The sequence below is a fragment of the Arvicola amphibius genome, chromosome X (genome assembly GCF_903992535.2).
Source record: "Arvicola amphibius chromosome X, mArvAmp1.2, whole genome shotgun sequence".
Lineage (NCBI taxonomy): Eukaryota > Metazoa > Chordata > Mammalia > Rodentia > Cricetidae > Arvicola > Arvicola amphibius.
Genome location: NC_052065.1, coordinates 53,714,238 through 53,734,246, shown reverse-complemented (window position 1 = coordinate 53,734,246; position 20,009 = coordinate 53,714,238). Strand labels below are relative to the sequence as shown.

The window sequence follows — 20,009 nt, the reverse complement described above, 5'->3', positions numbered from 1 at the left end:
GCAGGTCTCCTGTGACAGAGACACAGGTTAGCTGAGGATGATGTGAGGAGGTGCTGAAAAAGAAAATACGGAATATCAAGTCCAACAAACAAGAACCAAGATTTTTGCAAAGCAGGATAATAGACATCCAGGAAATGTTATAGACCAGCCACTCAAACCAGGCTAGGGAAAAGGCTTTACACAACCAAGTTATACAGTAAGTTAACCGCAGTTTGCCAATCAACATTTCTTGAGCTCCAGGTCTAGGGCTGATTCACATTGCTAATTTTTGGTAAAGATGTCTAGAATATCACTGAAGGTCACAGAACATCGTGGGATGTTATAGAAAAAATTGACTTGAACTGGCAGAGCTTATACCCTCTTTGTGAAAACGAAATAACTGACTCTAAAGGGAGGAGCAGATTGGCCAAGGTGTCACAGCAGGTCTGAGGCAGAAAGGAAAGTGGATCCCAGCTCTTACAGCCACGTCAATTCCTCTGCTTCACACAGGCGGTGGCGGCAGTCCAAGCTTACCAGTTCGGCATCTGGATATTTACAAGGTAGACAGGATCCAGCAGAGCAGCAGAGAACTCTGCGAGGGACGGGCTCGGGGTGGGGGCGGGGGCAGTCATTGTTCTCTAATCCTTCCCGGCTCTGCAACCTCAATCCACTCCCCCTCCCCTTTTAGACCTTGACAGACTTTTCAAGCTGGGCTTTCTGTGCATTCCAGAGCTGGTTATACAACTGGATTCTTTGTTGTTCCAGCTCACCTGGCAGTGGCAGTTACTAAGGCCACTTAATGTCTTTAGGCTAGTTAGAGACCTAAGCTCAACTGGCTCCCTGCCACATTCCAGACACGGTAGCCTGCAAGGCTGGTCTGACAGGCCTCCTCACAGTTCCTCACTCCGACCTCTGCTTAGAGCTCAGACAAAACTTTTAGTTTTAGTTTCCCCTCCCCTCCGCCCCCCCAGAAAACGGATCTGCACAGAATGAGACTCCAAATTGAAGGAGAGTGCTCCGGAGATCTTGAGAATCGGTCCATGTACTTTGGAAGGCATGGCATTTGAGTGAGAGTCAAACTATAGAAACAGTTATCTTCCTAAGACAAAATGTGAAAACTGTCCGGAAAGGACATAGGTGTGTATTTGAAATACGCCCCAGTCGGTGGCAGTCCAAGCACCCTCAGCCAAACAGCTTCCTTTCCTGGGCAGCTTTAGGCGCTTTGGTGACTGCTGGAAATTGACCTCTTTCTTACCTTCCCTAAGGGCCCAAAGCAAGCTAGGAAGCCGAGGCTCTGGGGAGGCAGGTGTGTGGTGGGGGAAGGCAGGTCACTTTCCTGACAGGTGACTTCTTCTCTGGGAAAAGCAGCCACTAGGCCCTGCTGCCACACACAATAATGGGCCAGCCACGGTGCCAAAGGGTTCTGCAGGCCCCACGATCTCTATGGCTCCCCCACTTCCTTGCCCCACTTCTCCCAGTTGGTCTCAAAGAACGTGGAGAAACTCCGTGGTAGCAACCCGGGAGCGGTAGCGCGAAAGCACCGGCTACGGAAATAGGAATGCTCGCAAAATCGAAACCGAGTTCCAAGAATCTGGCTAGTCCCATCTGGGCGGGACTAGGTTTTTGAGTTGGGTGTGTAGCCACGCTGAAACCCGCCCCGCGTGGGGGCGGAAGTGAGGAGCCCGGGGTAGGGGTTCCGCAACCTCTCCTCCCCCTGCCAATACCACGCCCGGCTTATTTGCATTTAAAGAGAAAAGCACCAAGGAAAATAGTGGGCGGGCCAGGGCATGCCTTCCCACTGTGGCCATTGGACCGCCTGCCTGCCAATCAGATCACGGACGTCCCACCCTGTAACTGTGGAGTCCAGGGTGAAGAGGGTATGGGGGAGCTGCCCAGAGCCTGGAGAAGGGTAGTCGGTGCAGGAGAATGCTGTAGCCGTGGTGTTGGCTGCGGCAGGGGCAGTCGTGGCGGCGTTCTCAGCAGAGGCTCCAGCTCAGAGCAGAGCAGTTCAGCAGACAATAACCGCGCTGGGAGCCGGACCTGACAAGGTAAGCTTTGAGCACAGCTGGGAGCCATCCTGCTGGAGGTCTAGTGCATCCCCGCGTGCTCTGCTTGGGTCGCCTGGAGGAGGGCATCTAGGGCCAGGCTGGTCGGAGTCCCGGCCTCTCGCTGCTCTTTCTTGGAACTTGCTTTGCGTACTGTCCAGTGAGGGGCCCAGAGGCCGTTAGTCTTTAGGGTACAGGCGATCGTGGCTGGGGGTGGGGTGGGAGGGCCGGAAGGCGGGCGGACTAGCCTGGGCTACACCTCTAGGTTGTAAGGGGAGGCCGGGATGGGCCCACACGTGCTGTTGCGTGGTTCTGGGAGGGACTCACTAGCTAGGACCCCAGGAATGTGTTTGCAGGCCTGGAACTCCTTAGCTTTGTTTGTAGTACATTTGCTAGAACAGCTGTTAGGCCGATGCTGCTCACCCGCGAGGCCCTGCTCTGGCCCCTCCCCTCTGCGGTGCATCTCCTAATGTCTCTCTGCAGAGGAAGCTGGCGCGCTAGCCAGAGCCAGACTGAGACTGGCTTTAGGGTGGATTAAGATATCCACTGTCTGTTCCTCCTCAAGGGAGCACAGTTGGGTTTCTGAACTTCCCACTTATCCTTGGAACCTTGGTCCCGTGGTCCCAACCAGCCGCACCCCCTCCTGGGCCTCCGGTTCTCATTTTGCTCCCACCCCCATTGCAGGCGGGCTGGACCAGGAGCTCTTACTGGTGCTTGGGTTAGAGCTGCAAGGCCGCTTTGTTGCCGCCCCCAATCCCCTACCCCCCGCGTCTCTTTTTCCCTTGTAGGGCATAGGGCGCGTTTTTCTCTCCAGCCTTCGGTTTAAAATAGCAGTGGGCACAATATTGTGGGGGGATTTCCGCGCTAGAAGCGGAGGGAGGGGGGCTTTCATTGTAGTAAAGAACACTCGGCATATGTAAAGCAGACAAATCCTACAACTTCTCAGTTACTTAAAACACCCAGCCTGCCAGACTGCTGTCATTGTCTGCAGCAGACACCTCTGACACTGGTGGCCGCCCAAAGGCGTGACTTCTTCTGAGCTCCCCTTTGAGGGGGCTAAGCTTGCTAGCTGAGCCATGGGTAGGAGGGGAGGCAGAGGTGGCAGTCAGACTAATCCAGCAGAACCATTCTCCCCTCGCTGGACTCGCCTTGATATGAGTCTAGTCAGCCCTGTCCGCATACAAACATCTGGGGCTCTGGCCAGCCTGCATTAGCAGGATTGGCATGGACAGGACCCAGGGCACTGCATTGTTGGACCGCGCTCTACCAGAGGAGATTCCAACAGATCTATCCCCCACAAGTGCAGTACCTCTCATGTGCCCTCCGCTGCACCCCTCTGGACTATCGGCACATTCCTGAAGAGTAAGAGGGGAGTTGAGGGACTCTGCAGGCTGGACGTCTTTGAAGGGGGGAAGTGAGACCCATTAATCTATTACTTAGGAAGGTTAGCATGGAACCTTCTTGATGGCAGCCAGGATGGCAGATACTACACTATTGTCATCCTGCTTGTGCTTCCCAGACCTCAGCACAAACTTCTATTTGCAGCTGAACTTTTTATATTTTAGGTCTGGCTCTCTGCTGCTTTCCCTTCAACCCAGCAGCCACCTTTCCCACCCTCGTGCACTCTCGCCCTACTCCAGTCCAAGTCCTTTTCCTTTCAGGCCCCAGTTCTCAACCACCCTTTGCCCTGGGGCCTTTCAGGCTGCTACTTGTCGCCAAGACCTCTCTCTTGAAACTCCTCTATAGCTGAGTTCCTCTAACTGCCTTGTTTCCCTCTGCTAGACACCTAGGTTCTCTCGGAACCTTCAGGGGTAAATAAAACTTAGCTTACAGCTCTAACCCCCTCAGCTCCTAGCATTATAAAACGGTTAATGAATTAATGTTCCAGAAGGACTTGCTGTCTTTGCAGAGCTTTAGAAAACACCTTTAGCCTTAGTTTGTTCGTCCCAGTCCATAAAACTTAAAAAAATTAAAAAAAAGATATGCATCAGTGCCTAATGTGGGTGAAAAGGGGATTGGGTGGCTACATTAAAAGAGAAAGTCATAATAACCTTGGAGTCTGGACTGCTCAAAGCCTGGGGCTCTGCATACTTTTGGTTGCTGATTCATGAGCCTACAGGCAAAGTGCCTTGGAAGAGATCCATATATGCAGAGGGGGTGTCATCTTGTAAAGCAGCTGGGACGTACAGGAGTTTGGTAGAGAAAGAGGAAGCAGAATTAGAAAAGAAAGGGAGTGGCTGGCAGGCAGGTTGAGATGGCATAGCTCAGAGGTACAAAAGAGGTTAGGACCCAGTGGTAGGAATTCCCAAGTGCCAAACTTTGGAATGGTGAGCTAATCTTTTTAGGGAGAGATCATTGAACAATGGGTGATTAGGTGTGTGTGTGTGTAGTTTTTTTGGGGGGTTGTTTTTATTGTTGTTTTGAGACGGGATCGCACTGGGTAGTTCCAGCCATGTGGGAACTTGCTTTGTAGGCCAGTGTCCTTGAACTCATTGACAGTTGCCTGTCTTGAACGTTAGTATTAAAGTGGTCCACCATCATACCCAGGCCAGGAATGGAGTTTCTGAAAGGATTTTGAAATGGGGTGTTTGAACGGGATTGAAAGCATGCTAAAGTGGCTACCTCAAAATCTATAAATAGAACTGGGGACTGTGCTATCTCCAGAAGGAGGTTCCATACTATCAGCTTCCCTTTGGCCTTTCATGGCGGGGGTGGGGGTGGGAAGGGCATCTTGGCCTAAATAGTTACTTAGAGAAAGCTATGAAATATCCTCCAGACCTCTTTTAACCCATTTTCTCTCAGCACCACAGACCTTTGTGTGGAATAGCAGTTAAGATCCCTATGGTCGTAGATGTGCCCTAGAAAGAAGCAAGGCTTGCTTAAGGTCACAGAGTAATTTAATGAGAAGTTATTCCTCTTGTGTGATACCCTTTATGCTGTACCCCAAGGTCTCCAGCAGGCTCCAATTGATGAACTGCCCCCTCCTCCCACCATCCCATTCCTCAAAAGTGAAAGCTGCCCCTGTTCAAGTGGCAGTGCATCATGGGAACTCCCACCCATTTCCTATCTGTTTTGCCTCTCAGTCAGGAGATAAAGGCCTGCCTAACGTTGGGGCCTGGAAGTGTCAGGAAGAGGAAGGTATTTGGGAAAAGTTGGCGCCTCAAGAACTGTCATATTTGCACTCAAAGTGTGTGTGGAAGAAATAGCCCTGCTTCGCTAGTCTAGAGAAATAAGGGAATGAGAGAAACAACCGCAAGCTTGTCATGCCAGGAGTTTACTTGTAGAATCATTACTGTCTAGGGGTTTTGATCAGTTTTGTTTTCTCTGCCACTTAAATAATTAAGTCAGGGGAAACCTTGAATGTGCCAGTGGAGAAATTCTGGGATAAGGCAAACAGGAGCAGACGGAATCAGCCAGTAAAGAAAGTTTTGTTTTTTATGGGTAGTGAAACACATAGATCGCGAGCTCTCTCTCTCTCTCTCTCTCTCTCTCTCTCTCTCTCTCTCTCTCTCTCTCTCTCTCTCTCTCTCTCTCTCTCTCTCTCTCTCTCACACACACACACACACACACACACACACACACACAGCAAGCATACAGAGGGAATGACGGTGGCAATACAGAGGAGATAGCATAAGCCTAGCGGCTCCTGGAAGGCTTGTATTTTGTTTTTAAGTCTCTGAATAGTCTTCCTTCCCTAATTTAGGATTGGTTAGTTTGAAGAAAGACGGGGGTGGGGGGGTAGTGGGGGGTGTGATGGCTGATTGACCCACAACTGTTTTGTAAACACGTCCGGATCTGGCCTTGAACTTGTTGAGCCAGTCACTCAGCAGGGGGCCTCTGGCAGGAGAAAAAGCCTGCAAGGCTTTTGTTTTAAGTTGTTTTAAGCTGCCAGGCTTAATGGTCAGGAGGGTGAGCCACGTTGGAAGCTCATTACCTAGCCATGGATCCTTTTGCTTGTCCCTTTGCCTGCCAGGGAATAAATGGAACTGCTAAATCCCAGTCCCTCAGAAGCAAAGAAAGAGAAGGGGTTTTTCAACTTTCTCTCTTGCGGTTTCTCCTCTCCTTCAGGTCCTGCCTGAAACTGAAAAGGGAAACTCCTAATGTTATCAGTTTCTCGGCGCGAATCCTGTTTAGGCAGATAAAATAGATGGTAAAATTTTTGCCCCAAGAGGAAGTCGTTTACAGCCTTTCTGAATAGATAGAGGAGGTGCACCCTGTCTCCGACCTTGCTTTTGCTTGAGTAGTATTGACACACTGGGAGGCTATGCAGACATAGTCCCTACCTCAGAGGAGACTCCAAGGGAGGGACAAGGATGTGGATCTCAAAGGCCCTGTCCTGATTGTGAACTGAGTAATGATCCCTAAAAGAAATCTGGGGCATCCGTCAGCTCCTCAGGGGTGGGTGTGGCTGAGGAGTGGAATACTTTCCTTGCACATAGGAGGTACTGTGTTTCTTACCCCAGCACCAAAAAAAAAAAAAAAAAAACAAACCACACACAAAAATAAAACAGAAAAGAAAAATCATCAGGTAAACTCACCTCTGGGGAGAGGTTGTGGCTTGGTACCCTATCTTCTGAACGGAATAAAAGTCCTGTATATTTGGGCAGTGAAGTAAGGCTGCAAAATTTTCAAGGGGCAGGCAGGAGAAGCAGATGGTGAAGGTCAGACAAAGGGGTTTGAATGGAAGGCCTGTGTCATCTTCACGGGACTTGGAGTGGCAGCTGAGGAACAGCTAGAGAAAAGGTACCTTGACCGTAAGCAGTCTCATCTGCCGTATCTGTTCTATGCAGAGTAATTTGTTTGCCTTTGTGTTGATCATCTTTAATCCATAACCACAACCCTGCAAGGTAGGTAAATAAATTTTTTTTCCCTTTCACAGATCAGGCACGTCTGTCTCAAACCGTTCTGCTGTAAGGGGTGAAGCTGACATCACCCCAGTTTCAGGCTGGCAAGCTCCAGCTGAATTAGAGACACCTGAACCAGCATCCCGAGCCCCTGCTCCATGATAGATGGGGCAGTGCTGATGAGCCAGGGAGTCCCTGTGAGCAAGCTCAATGGACAGACTGAAGCTTGCCTGAAATCGAGTAAGCAAGGACAAGGATGAGTATGTGAACGAGGAGGCTGAGAAACTGGCGAGGGGGTCATGGGCACTATAAAAGGCCAGGTTTGGGATTGGTGCTGCATCTGGAGTCCGTGAGTTGCTTTCTGGAAAGGAGCCTTCCCACAGCAGGGCTGCTGCCTATTAGCAAAGGGTGGCTGCGGGAGTGGGTGAGAGGGACTCTCTCAACCACCTCCACTGTTCCACCAAAAAGATCCAAACCAGCAGCACTTCTTTCCCGCCACCAGTACTGACCTCAGGTCTAGTGTGGGCTCTAGTAATGTACTACTCGAGTACTAGATAATCTTTTATTTCGTTATCTTTTTTATTTTTAACGTTTTTAAAGACAGTTTTTCTGTGTGTAACAGCTCTTAAAGACAGTTTTTCTGTGTGTAGCAGCTCTGACTGTCCTGGAACCCACTTTAACTCACAGACATCAGCCTGCCTCTTGTCTCCTGAGTGCTGGCACTAAAGGTGTGTGCCACCATCGCCCTGCTGGGAGAAGTCATTATCTTTAAGTAGCTCAAACTCGAAATTGTGCACTTTGGCAGCTTCCTAGTTGAGGCTTTTTGGGCCCTTCAAATTTATCTCCCAAAGGAAACCGAAGATATGTTTCATAGTTTGAAAGTAGTGCTGAGAGCTTTGCTGATGAGGAAAGCAGTTCCAGGCTGAATGGGTGAATGGGTAGCACCCGAATTCTCAAGTCAAGGTGTTTTTTTTGTTTTTTTTTTTTTTGGTGTGTGTGTGTGTGTGTGTGTGTGTGTGTACTTGGTAAGGAAAAAGCAGTAGCCAGTAAGGACAAGAAATCCTTCAGGCACAGTTAAACTGAGCTGGAGCAGGATGGAGTAGGGGCAGGAAACAATAGCTATTAAAGGTGGTAAGCGAATGTTCACGGTTCTCCTGGCCCCATTTTTTTTAAAATTATTAGTTCTCTGAAAATTTCATAAATGTGTTTTGATTCTATTTACAACCCTCGTATTTCTTTAATTGGGGACCCTGCTCAGTGAAGCAGAGTGGCATGGGATTGTAACCCAAGAGGCCTGGAAGCTAGTCGGGTTCTGTCATAATCCCATTAGTGACTTTAGACAGATCTTTCCCCAAGCCTAGGCACACTATTGTTTTCTGTGACAAGGAGTAACCATTACCCATTAGCAGGGATTAGGGGGTTGCTGGGAGGGAGCAGTGGAGCTGGTGAATAGGAATGCCCTGTGTACTGCTAGGTCCCTTCAGTGGTTGAAGGATGGCTGTTAATTGCATTTCTTTTGATGATGGCATTTTTAGCTCAGTTTACAATGCTGATTTTTCTGGTTTGGACTAAGAAACCTAGCTAGAATCTCCCAGATGATCTAGAGTTGTCTGCTCTCTGAACTTTAACAATTAAAAGTTGGTCTAATGAGCAAGTAAAGCTTCCGCGGTATAACTACATAATCACCAGGGGAACCTGAAAGGGATTCAGACATAGCTGTAGAGCTTTGGAGACTCCCCCTAGTCAACCCTGACTGGGCTAGATTTACTGCTAGAGATCGTCCAGTCTCGTAGTTGGCATAAACATTAACACAATTTGCCATAATGTTTGAGCTTCTGCTGCTTTGCATGCATTGATTTTGTTCCTCCAATAGTCTCACTAAATAGGAATTCTCAATAGTCCCATTTCACAGTCAAGGAAATTGAGTGTCAAACAGGTTGGATATCTTGCTGAGTTTTCCCAGCATGCCATAGCTAATTCTAGTGAGGAACTGTCTGGGTCTCTAGGGGAGGATGCGCACATTCTCACACCTTCTTACCCACTGTCCACTAATATACTGAGGGACTGGAAACATTGGGAATGGGTCTGTCTTCAGGAAGACTGCTTGGAACAGGCCTGGAAACTCTTATGGGTAAAGGTCATGCGTCTGAAGCTTTACCTTTGTTTCTCCCAGAGTCCAGCCTTTCCTAAGTTTGAAGCTAGGCTAAGAATAGGAACTGTAATGGTTGGCCTGAAGCGATTCTTCCCTGGGAGAAGGGTTTCAGGCGGCTCTGTGGCTGTTCTTCTACTTGGATTTTGAGTGGAGTGGAAAAGAAAGCTGTACTTCCTTAGGAGCCAGCGTCTGTTTGTCCCAGAATTGCCTGAGGTTGGTTCTTGGCTCTCTCGTGGTTCCATTTTCTGCCGCAGCCTGTTCTTTGCTGTAGTCGCAGTGACTGCAGCTAGCAGCCTTTATCAGAGAGTGCCGAGTATCTTGGGAGAGTTCCCAGCAGCCTATCTGAAAAACAGCCAGCCACCCTGACTGAGAAATCTGAGTGTTGAGGAACTCTGCATTTGGCAAGGGCTCTAAGGGAATCCAGTCCCAGCCGCAGGGAGCTTCAGAGTTTGTCCTTTTGTTTTGGGTCCCACTTCTCCAGAAGGCTTCTTCTTACCCTAGGCCAAGGCACAATACCTGCTTTAGGAGGACAGTTTAGGGAGCATGGTAGATTAGTAGAGTATGAAGAAGCCTTGGGGTAGAGGTATATGGGGAAGGGCAGATTAGGAAGCTGCTAGCTATATGATAGTCCTGTTGCATTCCTTCAAGGTATTATTGTGTGGAACCCAGGCAGTGATCCTGTGAACAGCTTTGGGGGTGTGGTTCAGCAGGGGAGGAGGGCGGGGAAGGGCAAGAGAGAGGTAATGATATATAACAGTTTTAAGACTGATCCTTGCTTAGCAAGAATAACCTGGGATCTGGCTAAGAGGGAGGTCTACATTGGGGTAATAGACTCTCTGTCCAGGGTAAATGAGATATGCCCCATAGTCTCAGATATTAGAAGCCTTAGCTACAGCATTAAGTTTCCTGGTGAGTCTTTTTTCTTCCAACTATACATTTTATATTTCTTTCTGCCCACGCCACTTGTTCTTTTTCATTGTGGACCAGTATGACAGTCATTACTAATAACTACACCCAGAGACTCAATTTTATGCTACCTTGAAATTTCCTTCAACAAAAAAAAATTAGTACATTACTCTTTGATTTAGCCTTAGTCAAGTTCTTATGACAAGGGCAGAATTCAGCCAGACGTTTTGCGAAAATAACACAGAAATGGCCTCTAGCCTAGTTGCTGTTGAAGTCTTTGCTTCTCTCTGAAACCTCTTGAGCGATGTACAATTCCCCTCTGTATGTTGTAAATACCATTGGCTAATAAACTGTCTTGAGCTTATAGCAGAGCATGTCAGAACAGAGCTAGGTAGGGAAAACTAAACTGAATGCTGGGAGAAAGAAGGGCGGAATCAGGAGAAGCCAGGTAGCCCTACCAGAGTCAGACAGAACTTTACTGGGTAAGCCACAGCCACGTGGAAATATACAGATTAATAAAAATGTATTAAATTAAGATGTAAGAGTTAGCCAATAAGAAGCTAGGGCTAATGAGCCAAGCAGTGTTTTAAATAATATAGTTTTCTGTGTGATTATTTTGGGTCTGAGCTGCCAGGAATGAACAAGCGACCCCTCATCCAACATTGAGCCAAGCTTCTAGAGTCTGCTTTGATCTCAGCACTGTCTTCCAGTCTCAACCCACTAAGCTCTGCTTGCAGCATTCAACTGCTTTTCTAGTCCAGAGATCTAAAATCTTCCACATTCCTCAAACAAAGAACAAAAACCCACAAAAAACAACAACAAAAATGCATGTTCCGATTCTTACCAGCAACAGCCCACCCTGGCACCAATTTCTGTCATAGTTCCTTCTTTGTTGCTGTGATAAACACTGTGACCAAAGCAAATATAGAAAGAAGGGTTTAGTTTATAGTTCCGGAAGTTTAGAATCCATAATAATGGGGATGACACAGGAAGCAGTCAGCAGGCATGACAGCAATAACAAGACACTGAGAGGTCACATCTTGAACCTTACGCACAAAGCAGAGAGAGCAAACTATAAATGGCATGGGGTCTTTATAAATGCTCAGAGCCAACCTCCTGTGATGTACTTCCTCCAAGAAGCCCACACCTCCTAAACCTCCCCCAAACAGCACAGTAGTGTGCCAACATCTGGATCTATGGGGAATAGTCTCATTTAAACTGCTACTGCTCCCTGGACCTGATAGTGACTCTTGGCAGATGGGAAGACTGGTGTGGCTTGGATTCTAGCCCTGTAGCCCAAATCTGTGACAGTGTGGTGATAATAAAGAGCAGTGGTTCTCAATCTGTGGGTCGTGACCCTTGTGGGGTTGGCTTATCAGATATCCTACATATCAGACATTACAATTAATAACAGTAGCAAAATTACAGTTATGGAGTAACAATGAAATAATTTGGTGGTTGGGGGTCACCACAACATGAGGAGCTGCATTAAAGGGTCGCAGCCTTAGGAAGGTTGAGAACCACTGCTGTAGAGAGTAGTGATAAGTTGGCTTCTACCCCCATATAGCATGCTGACAAGGTCCAGAGAGACTGTTCTCCAGTGATGGCATCAGGTTTAGATTCTCTTCACCTAATCATCATTGCCAAGAACTGTTTGATTCCACCAGAATAATTCCCTTTTTAATCGATAAGAACACATACTCCATCTAGATCACTGCCACTGCTCTTTCCATTCCTTACTGCTTGCCAAAGCCCAGACCAAATGCCTTATCCTCCTCAAAGCATCTTTGCTTGCTTGCTTCCTTCCTCCCTCCCTCTCTCTCTTCCTCCTTCTCTCCCTTCCTTCCTCCATCCCTCCCTCTCTCCCTTCCTTTCTTTCTTTCATCTATCTATCTATCTATCTATCTATCTGTCTGTCTGTCTGTCTGTCTGTCTATCTATCTATCTATCTATCTATATATCTATCATCTATCATCTATCTATCTTTCTATCTATGTATCTGTCTACCTACCTACCTACCTACCTATCTACCTATCTGTTCTTTGAGAATTTCATACATGTATAGCAATGTATTTGATCCTATCCATCCACCATCCGCCATCCCCCATCTCCTCCTTCTGGCCTCCTCTATCATCTCCCTTACAGCTTCACACCTTCTTTGTTTTCTAGTCCAGCAAGCCCAATTTGTGCTACCCTATGCATGTGGATATAGGGCGATCCACTGGAGCCTAGGCAATACACTAGGAGCTGAACTCCTGAATGAAGAAAACTGACTTTCCCTCCTCCAGCAGCTGTCATCACCCGGCAGCTCTTCAGGTAGGGAAAGGAGTTCTTGGGGCTCTCCCTAGTCCACAGTGAAATTTTGGCTGGCTTGATCTAGTGCAGGTCCTGTGTATGCAGTCACAGCTGCTGAGAGTTCATGTGTGACCGTCCTGCCATAGCCAGAAAATCTTTTGCAGCTTCCCTCTATTGCCTTTAGTTTTTACAGTATTTCTGCCCTCCCTTCCATAAAGATCCCTGAGTTTGCGGGTAGGGAATGTGATCCAGATTTGCATTTAAGGCTGAGCATTCCACCTTATCTTATTATGTGAGTACTGATCAGTTGTGAGCCTCTATATTAATCACTGCCTACTGCAGAAATAAGTTCTGATGAGGCTTCACTGATCTCAGAGTTCAAAGATACGTACTTAGAAAACTGTCCGCTATGAAATCCATTTAGCAAAATAGTAGGAGTAGATTCTCTCCCAAGGTCTATGGTCTTCCCCAGACATTGATTTTTGGTCAAGACAACTGAGCCCAGGGAATATTCTACCTTTTAAGTTTATTTCAAGGCTCATTAAAGCCAGCCTGGTCTATATACCAAGCTTGAGGAGAGCCAGAACTATGGAGAGAGACCCTGTCTCTAAAAACAAAAACAAAGAAACGGAGAAGCAGAGGCTATTCTTTAAGGTCTACATTGTGATGTACCTTCAGGCTTCTGTAGATAAGATTCTCTCTCTCCTAGTCTGTAAGCTCTCTAAAGCCGGGACTGGGAGTTCCTCTTCTTGGCTTGGCCTGATGCACTGACCTTAATGTCTGTCACTACTGGATGTTCAGAGAGGTTGAAAATAACACATGAATTTCACAACAGGAAATACATATAATTTCACTGCTGTCACCCTTATCCCCAATATCACAATGACAGTCTTGCTAGTGATTTCAAGGCTGATGTGAAAAGATTAATACTGTGAAAAGTAAGGAATTCAGATCGATGCTGGGCCCATGTTCTCATTACAGCGTACATCCCAGAATTCTGGGTGATTGTGTGCTTAGTGGTGAGGGGACTGTCTGTTACAGAGCTAAGTTTGCAGAGCAGAACGTCACAGTGTGTTGCACAGAGAAATGCATAACCTGAGAATATAGCAATTCATCTATCTTCACTGAGAAGATCAGATAAGCTTTTCTCTCATCTCCAAACCAGGGCTCATTTTACTCTGGTTGGTTCGCAGAGTGCTCTCAATAGAACTTCGGTTACTCTGACGATTTAAGTGTATCAAGTAGGTGAGGTACCAGACACAAAACTGTTTGGAAGATAGGAACCTAGGTACTAGGAGATTTTCGTCTAATGAAATCAAGGGCTAGAGTATAGTTGCTGGTTTTTCTTCAGCCTCAGTGCAGTATTCTACTGCAGTTGACTGTGTGAACATTAATAATGTGGCATCCATTCCCTGGACCAGCTAGCAATTCCTAGACTGCTGCAGTCCTTCCTCTCCCTTTCTTCCTCTCCCGGTTTCTAGCCTCTTGCCCTCTCAATCCCTGAAGTTGTTCTGTCTCCTTTTGCTACCCTAGATCTACAAAAGAAGGTTCAGAGAGGGAGGGACTTCCTAAGGAGGGGTCGCCAGATTTTCTGCAGGCTCAATAGTGCTTTAGGGGTCAGATGTTCACTGTCAGTGAAAGATACTAGCCTTATCAAGGACTAAGGGAATGATGAGGCTGGTATAGAAGGCTAATAAAAAAACCCTTCTTTTTATTCCAGTTCTATTGGCACTTGGATTAGGAAGCCCTGACCAGACTGTCGCAGCTTACACCAGGTTTATTTAGTTCAATCTGTATCGTAGGCTAGGAGCATGAGTCATGTAGGGCTGTGTATTTTTCAAGCTCACTTCCCAGATTGCAGGCTAGATGGGGACAAAGATAATGAGAGGAACAGAGGAGAAGAAAATGTTTGCTCTGGTAGAATCTGGTGGTTACTCTTGCCAAGGACAAAATTAAAGTCCCTTGGCAGCAGGATAGTCAATAGAGAGCCCACTCCTGACCTTCCCCTCACATATTCTCTACAGGGGTTTAGGGATGTGGATCTTAGTAGACCTCTTAAACAAAGGATACTGGAGCCCAGAGGATTCTTTTGCGGATTAGAGCCCTGATCTGCAACTCAATAGTGTTCCCTCTCTGGAGTCCAGAGGGTTTGGCCATTGTCCTAGTGACAATGTTAAGAGAACCTGTGGGCAGAAGATAAAGCTAGAGATGAGCTTTTCTTCCCAGCCCTGAGAAAAATGTTGGTGACAGCCCAGGCTATCAGTGTTCAGTTGAGGCCTGGATCCAGTAGGACCCAGGGAAGACTCAATGAGCACCTTCTCCACATACTTTTCAAAAGTTCAGTGAGGCTAGAAGCAGCCTCTCTATTCCTTTCCTGACTCCAGCCCAATCATTGATAAGCTTCCTTATAGACAATTGGGCTTTTTGCACATCTACAATTGCCTCTGTCAAATCCTCCCCCAGCCCCGTACTTTGAGCCACCTGAAGGTAGACTAGTGAGGAGGAAGCTAATGATTGCTGCTTGTTGCTCAGTGTGTGGTTTTTACTGCTCTGGGACCCAGAAGAAGCTAGAGCAGCAAAGCAAACATACGGAATAGTTAAGGTTTTACCAGTGTTTACTTATTCTCTCTCTGGTCCCATTCAATCCTTAGACAATAATCACCCATGAAAACAAACCTATCCTGTGTGCTGGCTCACCAGTATCTGTCTCTGCCTTTGTCTCCCTTATCTCCCTCAGACCCAGCTGGGATGCTTCCTGACTGATCATGGTGTAGCTGTACCTGAAATCCAAAGGCTGCGTTTCCAGTTGAAGAGCTGTCACCATCATGGAGACTCAAAAGGATGAAGCTGGTCAGATCAAAGGCACAACAGACTCTAGAGATACCCAAGACCAGGGAGCTGAAAAGGGAGCCAAGAATAAGACAACTGAGACAACAGAAGGACCAGCGTCAGAGCCACCCTTATCTGGCCCAGGTAGGCTGAAGAAAACTGCCATGAAACTCTTTGGTGGCAAAAAGGGAATCTGTACTCTGCCTAGTTTCTTTGGGGGAGGACGAAGCAAAGGTTCTGGGAAAGGCAATTCTAAGAAGGGTCTAAACAAGAGTAAGACCCACGATGGTCTGAGTGAGGCAGCTCATGGCCCTGAAGATGTTGTCATCGAAGAAACAGGCCTCTCTGTACCTTTGTCCAAGTCACCTTCTCAGTTCCCTAGCTCCCAAAGTGCCCATGGAGCTTTGGAGATAGGTTCTAGACATAAGACATCTGGGACTGAAGCCACAGAGAAAGCTGGAGTTGTGCACAAGCCTAAGAAAGGCCTGAAAGGCTTTTTTAGCAGCATCCGCCGTCACCGAAAGAGCAAGGTTTCTGAAACTGATCAAAATGGACCAGGGGCAAAGGACCTTGAGGGGGCCAGAACCCAGTCTCATGAGCAGTTGAGTTCAGCCTCTCTGCCCAGCTCTGAGGAGATCTTCCAAGCTGCTAGAAAGGAAAATGCCAAGCCCCAGGATGCCCCTGGACCAAAAATTTCTCCAGCACTAGAACATTTTTCACCAACTACTGACAAGAAAGCCTGTAAAAATCCAGAAAAAGTCATAAGGACATGTGCCTCAGAGTTCATACAGCCCAAGACTGTTCCTGAAGCTAGTGGCCTAGAGGATTCCCACACTTCAGAAACAGAAGACAAGGTGGTGACGGGGGAGGCAAACCTACCCAATGGCCCTGCTGGAGATCAGCTTAGCCTCCTGTTTGGGGATGTCACATCCCTAAAAAGCTTTGACTCACTGACAGGTTGTGGTGACATTATAGCAGAACAAGATATGGACAGCATGACAGATAGCATGGCGTCTGGTGGCCAGAGGGCCAACCGAGATGGGACCAAGCGAAGTTCCTGCTTGGTGACCTACCAAGGAGGTGGGGAGGAGATGGCCTTGCCGGATGATGATGACAATGAGGAAGAAGAGGATGAGGAGGTAGAATTAGAGGATGAGGAAGAGGAGGTCAAGGATGGGGAGGAAGATGGTGACTTAGAGTATCTGTGGGCGAATGCCCAGATATACCCAAGATCTAATCTGAACCTGGGCTACCATACTGCTACGTCTCCTAGCCACCAGGGCTATATGCTCCTCGATCCAGTTCAGTCTTATCCTAGCCTAGGCCCTGGAGAACTTTTGACTCCTCAGAGTGACCAGCAAGAGTCGGCTCCAAATAGTGATGAAGGTTATTATGACTCAACCACCCCAGGATTTGAAGATGATTCAGGTGAGGCTCTGGGCCTTGTCCATAGGGATTGTCTACCTAGAGACAGCTATAGTGGTGATGCCCTATATGAGTTCTATGAGCCAGATGAAAGTCTTGAGAACTCGCCACCTGGGGATGACTGCCTTTACGACCTCCATGGTCGAGGCTCCGAGATGTTTGGTCCTTTTTTGAACTTGGAGCCCTTTTCTTCTCGGCCACCCGGAGCAATGGAAACAGAGGAAGAACGGCTAGTGGCCATCCAGAAGCAGTTGCTCTACTGGGAGCTTTGCCGGGAGCAGCGTGAAGCTCAAGAGGCATGCGCTAGAGAGGCTCACGCCAGGGAGGCCTATGCTCGAGACAACCACACTCGGGAATCTTATGGTAGAGATGTCCGAACCCGAGAAGCCCAGGCCCGAGAGGTCCATGCTCAAGAGGGTCGAATCCGAGAGACCCAGGTACAGCAGGAGAAGCCTGTCTTGGAGTATCAGATGAGGCCCTTAGGCCCGTCAGTGATGGGCCTTGTGGCAGGGAATTCGGGAGCTTCTCAGACTTCCCACCGGGGAACCACCTCAGCTTTCCCTGCTACTTCTAGCAGTGAACCAGACTGGCGGGATTTCCGTCCTCTGGAGAAGCGTTTTGAGGGGACTTGCTCCAAAAAAGATCAAAGTACTTGTTTGATGCAGCTCTTCCAGAGCGATGCTATGTTTGAGCCAGACATGCAAGAAGCAAATTTCGGAGGCTCTCCCAGGAGGGCCTACCCTAGCTACTCACCCCCTGAGGAGCCAGAGGAAGAAGAGGATGAGAAGGAAGGGAATGCCACTGTGAGTTTCTCCCAGGCTTTAGTCGAGTTTACCAGCAACGGAAACTTGTTTTCCAGCATGTCCTGCAGCTCTGATTCTGACTCATCCTTCACTCAAAACCTCCCTGAGCTGCCCCCCATGGTCACCTTTGACATTGCTGATGTGGAGCGGGATGGAGAAGGCAAGTGCGAAGAAAACCCTGAGTTCCACAACGACGAAGACCTCACAGCCTCCTTGGAAGCTTTTGAGCTGGGTTATTACCACAAACATGCCTTCAACAGCTATCACAGTCGATTCTACCAAGGCCTGCCCTGGGGTGTCAGCAGCCTCCCTCGATACTTGGGACTCCCTGGCATACACCCTCGGCCTCCACCTGCTGCCATGGCACTCAATAGGAGAAGCCGTTCCCTTGACAATGCAGAGACCCTAGAGATGGAACTCTCTAATTCTCATCTAGCCCAGGGTTACATGGAGTCTGATGAGCTACAGGCTCACCAGGAAGATTCAGATGAAGAAGGCGAAGAAGAGGAAGGAGAATGGGGACGAGATAGTCCCTTGTCCCTCTACACTGAACCTCCAGGGGCCTATGACTGGCCTTCCTGGGCTCACTGTCCTCTTCCATTGGAGCCAGAACCTGCTTGGATAAGCCCCAGTCAGTTGGATGAGTCGTTCAGTCAGGCTTCATATGGGCAGGCAACCTGTTGTGTACCTCCGGTGGCAATGGCATTGTCAGGGCCAGGGCTTCCAAGAGCACCTGGAGAGACTCTGTCTCAGCTCTCTCGACCTTCACACCTACCCCTGCCCATGGGTCCTTGCTATAATCTTCAGTCACAGGCCTCCCAAAGTGGGAGGGCCAGGCCTCGAGATGTACTACTACCTGTAGATGAGCCCAGTTGCCTTTCTGGAGGTAACTCTCTGTCTCAAGCCAAGCCTGTAGGCATCACCCATGGTATCCCTCAGCTGCCCAGGGTGCGGCCTGAACCCCTTCAGCTTCAACCCAATCACTACAGAGCTTCCAACCTTGACCTGTCAAAGGAGAGGGGTGAGCAAGGTGCCTCTCTCTCTACCAGCTACTCCTCCACTGCCATGAATGGAAACCTAGCCAAATAGTCATCAGTTCCAGAGTGGAGACCTGAGCATGTGAATGGGGGTCAGGGGTTGGGCAGAGGGGTGGGGGTGGGGTTGCTGTTTAACTTGAACATCCCTTTGGCCAAGATAAACTCCTCTGAGTTGTAACTTTGTTTTCCCACCTCCCTCTGCCATCTTTGGCCAGGTTCAGCCCAAGTACATCTGCCTAGGGGAGATGCTGCTTCTGTGCTCCAGTTTTTGCTTTGGGGTTTCTGACCCATATAGGGCTTGGGATGCATCCTTATTGCAGGCTGAGCCCTTCGTCTCTTGTCCCTTGTTAACTAATGAACCACTGATGAGCAGCCAATTTTTGCACTGACTCTCACCCAGAGATGGGAGGCTTTCTGGCTATTAGCAATATAAAGTTATGGTACATAGCCTTCGTAACCCCTCTTCCGTGACATCAAATGACTATAATCTATTTGTCCCAGTTAGTTATGTTTAGAGTGGATCAAGTAGCATGTGTCTCGCTCCCTATTGCTGTGGACTTTGGTATTACAGCTAGATGGTGTTCATTAAACCTGGCCTGGCATAGTCTAGAATGAAGACAAAAGCACTAATCCCCATAATGGAGTGAATAAATGGGTCTATACTCAAGCAGAGTATAAAGATAGGTAGATTGTAGAAACTGCTGTGGGGTCTTGAGCTGTGGAATGATATCTTGTTTGTTTCTTAAGCCTGTGGCTGTTGCAGGAACTTTAGAACTCCCCCCCCATTGAAATTCTCACAATCTCATCACAAGGAATGTAGTCTCTTAATTGAGATAAGGGAAGAGAAGCCACCTAAATTGGGTTTGACTATAAGGCATTGGGTTTTGTGGAATGGAAAGGAGGAAAACAGAAAGGGAGATCCACTTATCCCAGACACTAAGAAGGGATCTCTGACTTCGGAGCTTGAAGCAACTCAGCTTAGGATGGAAAAGCTTTCCTACCCTTCCTCTCAAATCAAAAAAGTTCTTTAATCCTTGCCCACCTCTTTGTGAAGTGGTTCCAAGCTTACATTTCCAAGACAGGATGCCAAAGGCGCCTCGCCTATTGTTGTGGGCACTCTAAAAACCATTCATCTCCCTATTAGCCAAGTTCTTAGTGTTGTCAAAGGACCAGGCTTCTTGAGAGGAAAGACTGTCACGTGCCCTTGCTCTGCCAAGCTGCAGGACTGATTTGCATGGCACTTGCAATCCTTTATGAAATGAACAGCACCCTCCCTTCTCTTATAGCCATGCAGGGTTTTTTTTTTTCCTTTTTCTTTTCTTGGGGGAACAGGATCCCATGTTTTAGTCTTGGCTAGCCTGGAATGCACCATGTAGACCAGGACAGCCTCTAGGTCACAGAGGTCCACCTATCTCTACCTCCTACCAAGCCCAGCCTAGCAGTTTTCACTCTTAACTAAGTTGGAAACACTCCTGGGGAAGAGCTTGCTATCTGGAAGACATTGCAGCGGCTTATCTTGGCCAGTTCAACTTTCCTTAATCATCCATATGAGATAGTTTCTTTTCAATTTTCTATTGGGCCAGGTATGGTGGCACATGCCTTTCATCCCAGCACTTGGGAGCAAGAGTCAGGTGGAGCTCTATGAGTTTGAGGCCAGCCTGGTCTGCATAGTGAGTTCTAGGCCAGCTAAGGCT

At 48.0% G+C, this 20,009-nt stretch overlaps 2 protein-coding genes across 5 annotated transcripts in view; both read left to right on the top strand.

The window, feature by feature from the left end:
• Nucleotides 1-1,888: 1,888 nt before the first annotated feature.
• Amer1 (APC membrane recruitment protein 1) lies at nt 1,889-18,401 on the top strand. Of its 4 annotated transcripts, XM_038316443.1 has the most exons (4): nt 1,889-2,027; nt 6,904-7,108; nt 12,096-12,242; nt 14,959-18,401. In XM_038316443.1, exon 4 carries the CDS (start codon nt 15,047-15,049, stop codon nt 18,365-18,367), a length of 3,321 nt encoding a protein of 1,106 aa, XP_038172371.1. In that variant the 5' UTR covers nt 1,889-2,027; nt 6,904-7,108; nt 12,096-12,242; nt 14,959-15,046; the 3' UTR covers nt 18,368-18,401. The 4 variants fall into 4 exon arrangements, with proteins under 4 accessions (XP_038172371.1, XP_038172373.1, XP_038172372.1 ...); XM_038316445.1 differs by lacking the exon at nt 6,904-7,108; XM_038316444.1 differs by lacking the exon at nt 12,096-12,242.
• Nucleotides 1,915-20,009, top strand: part of Arhgef9 (Cdc42 guanine nucleotide exchange factor 9) — a 399,573-nt gene continuing 381,478 nt past the window's right edge. Inside the window, exon 1 of the mRNA XM_038316447.1 lies at nt 1,915-2,027. The gene's annotated coding sequence lies outside the window, so the exon portion shown is untranslated. The remainder of the gene's footprint in view (nt 2,028-20,009) is intronic.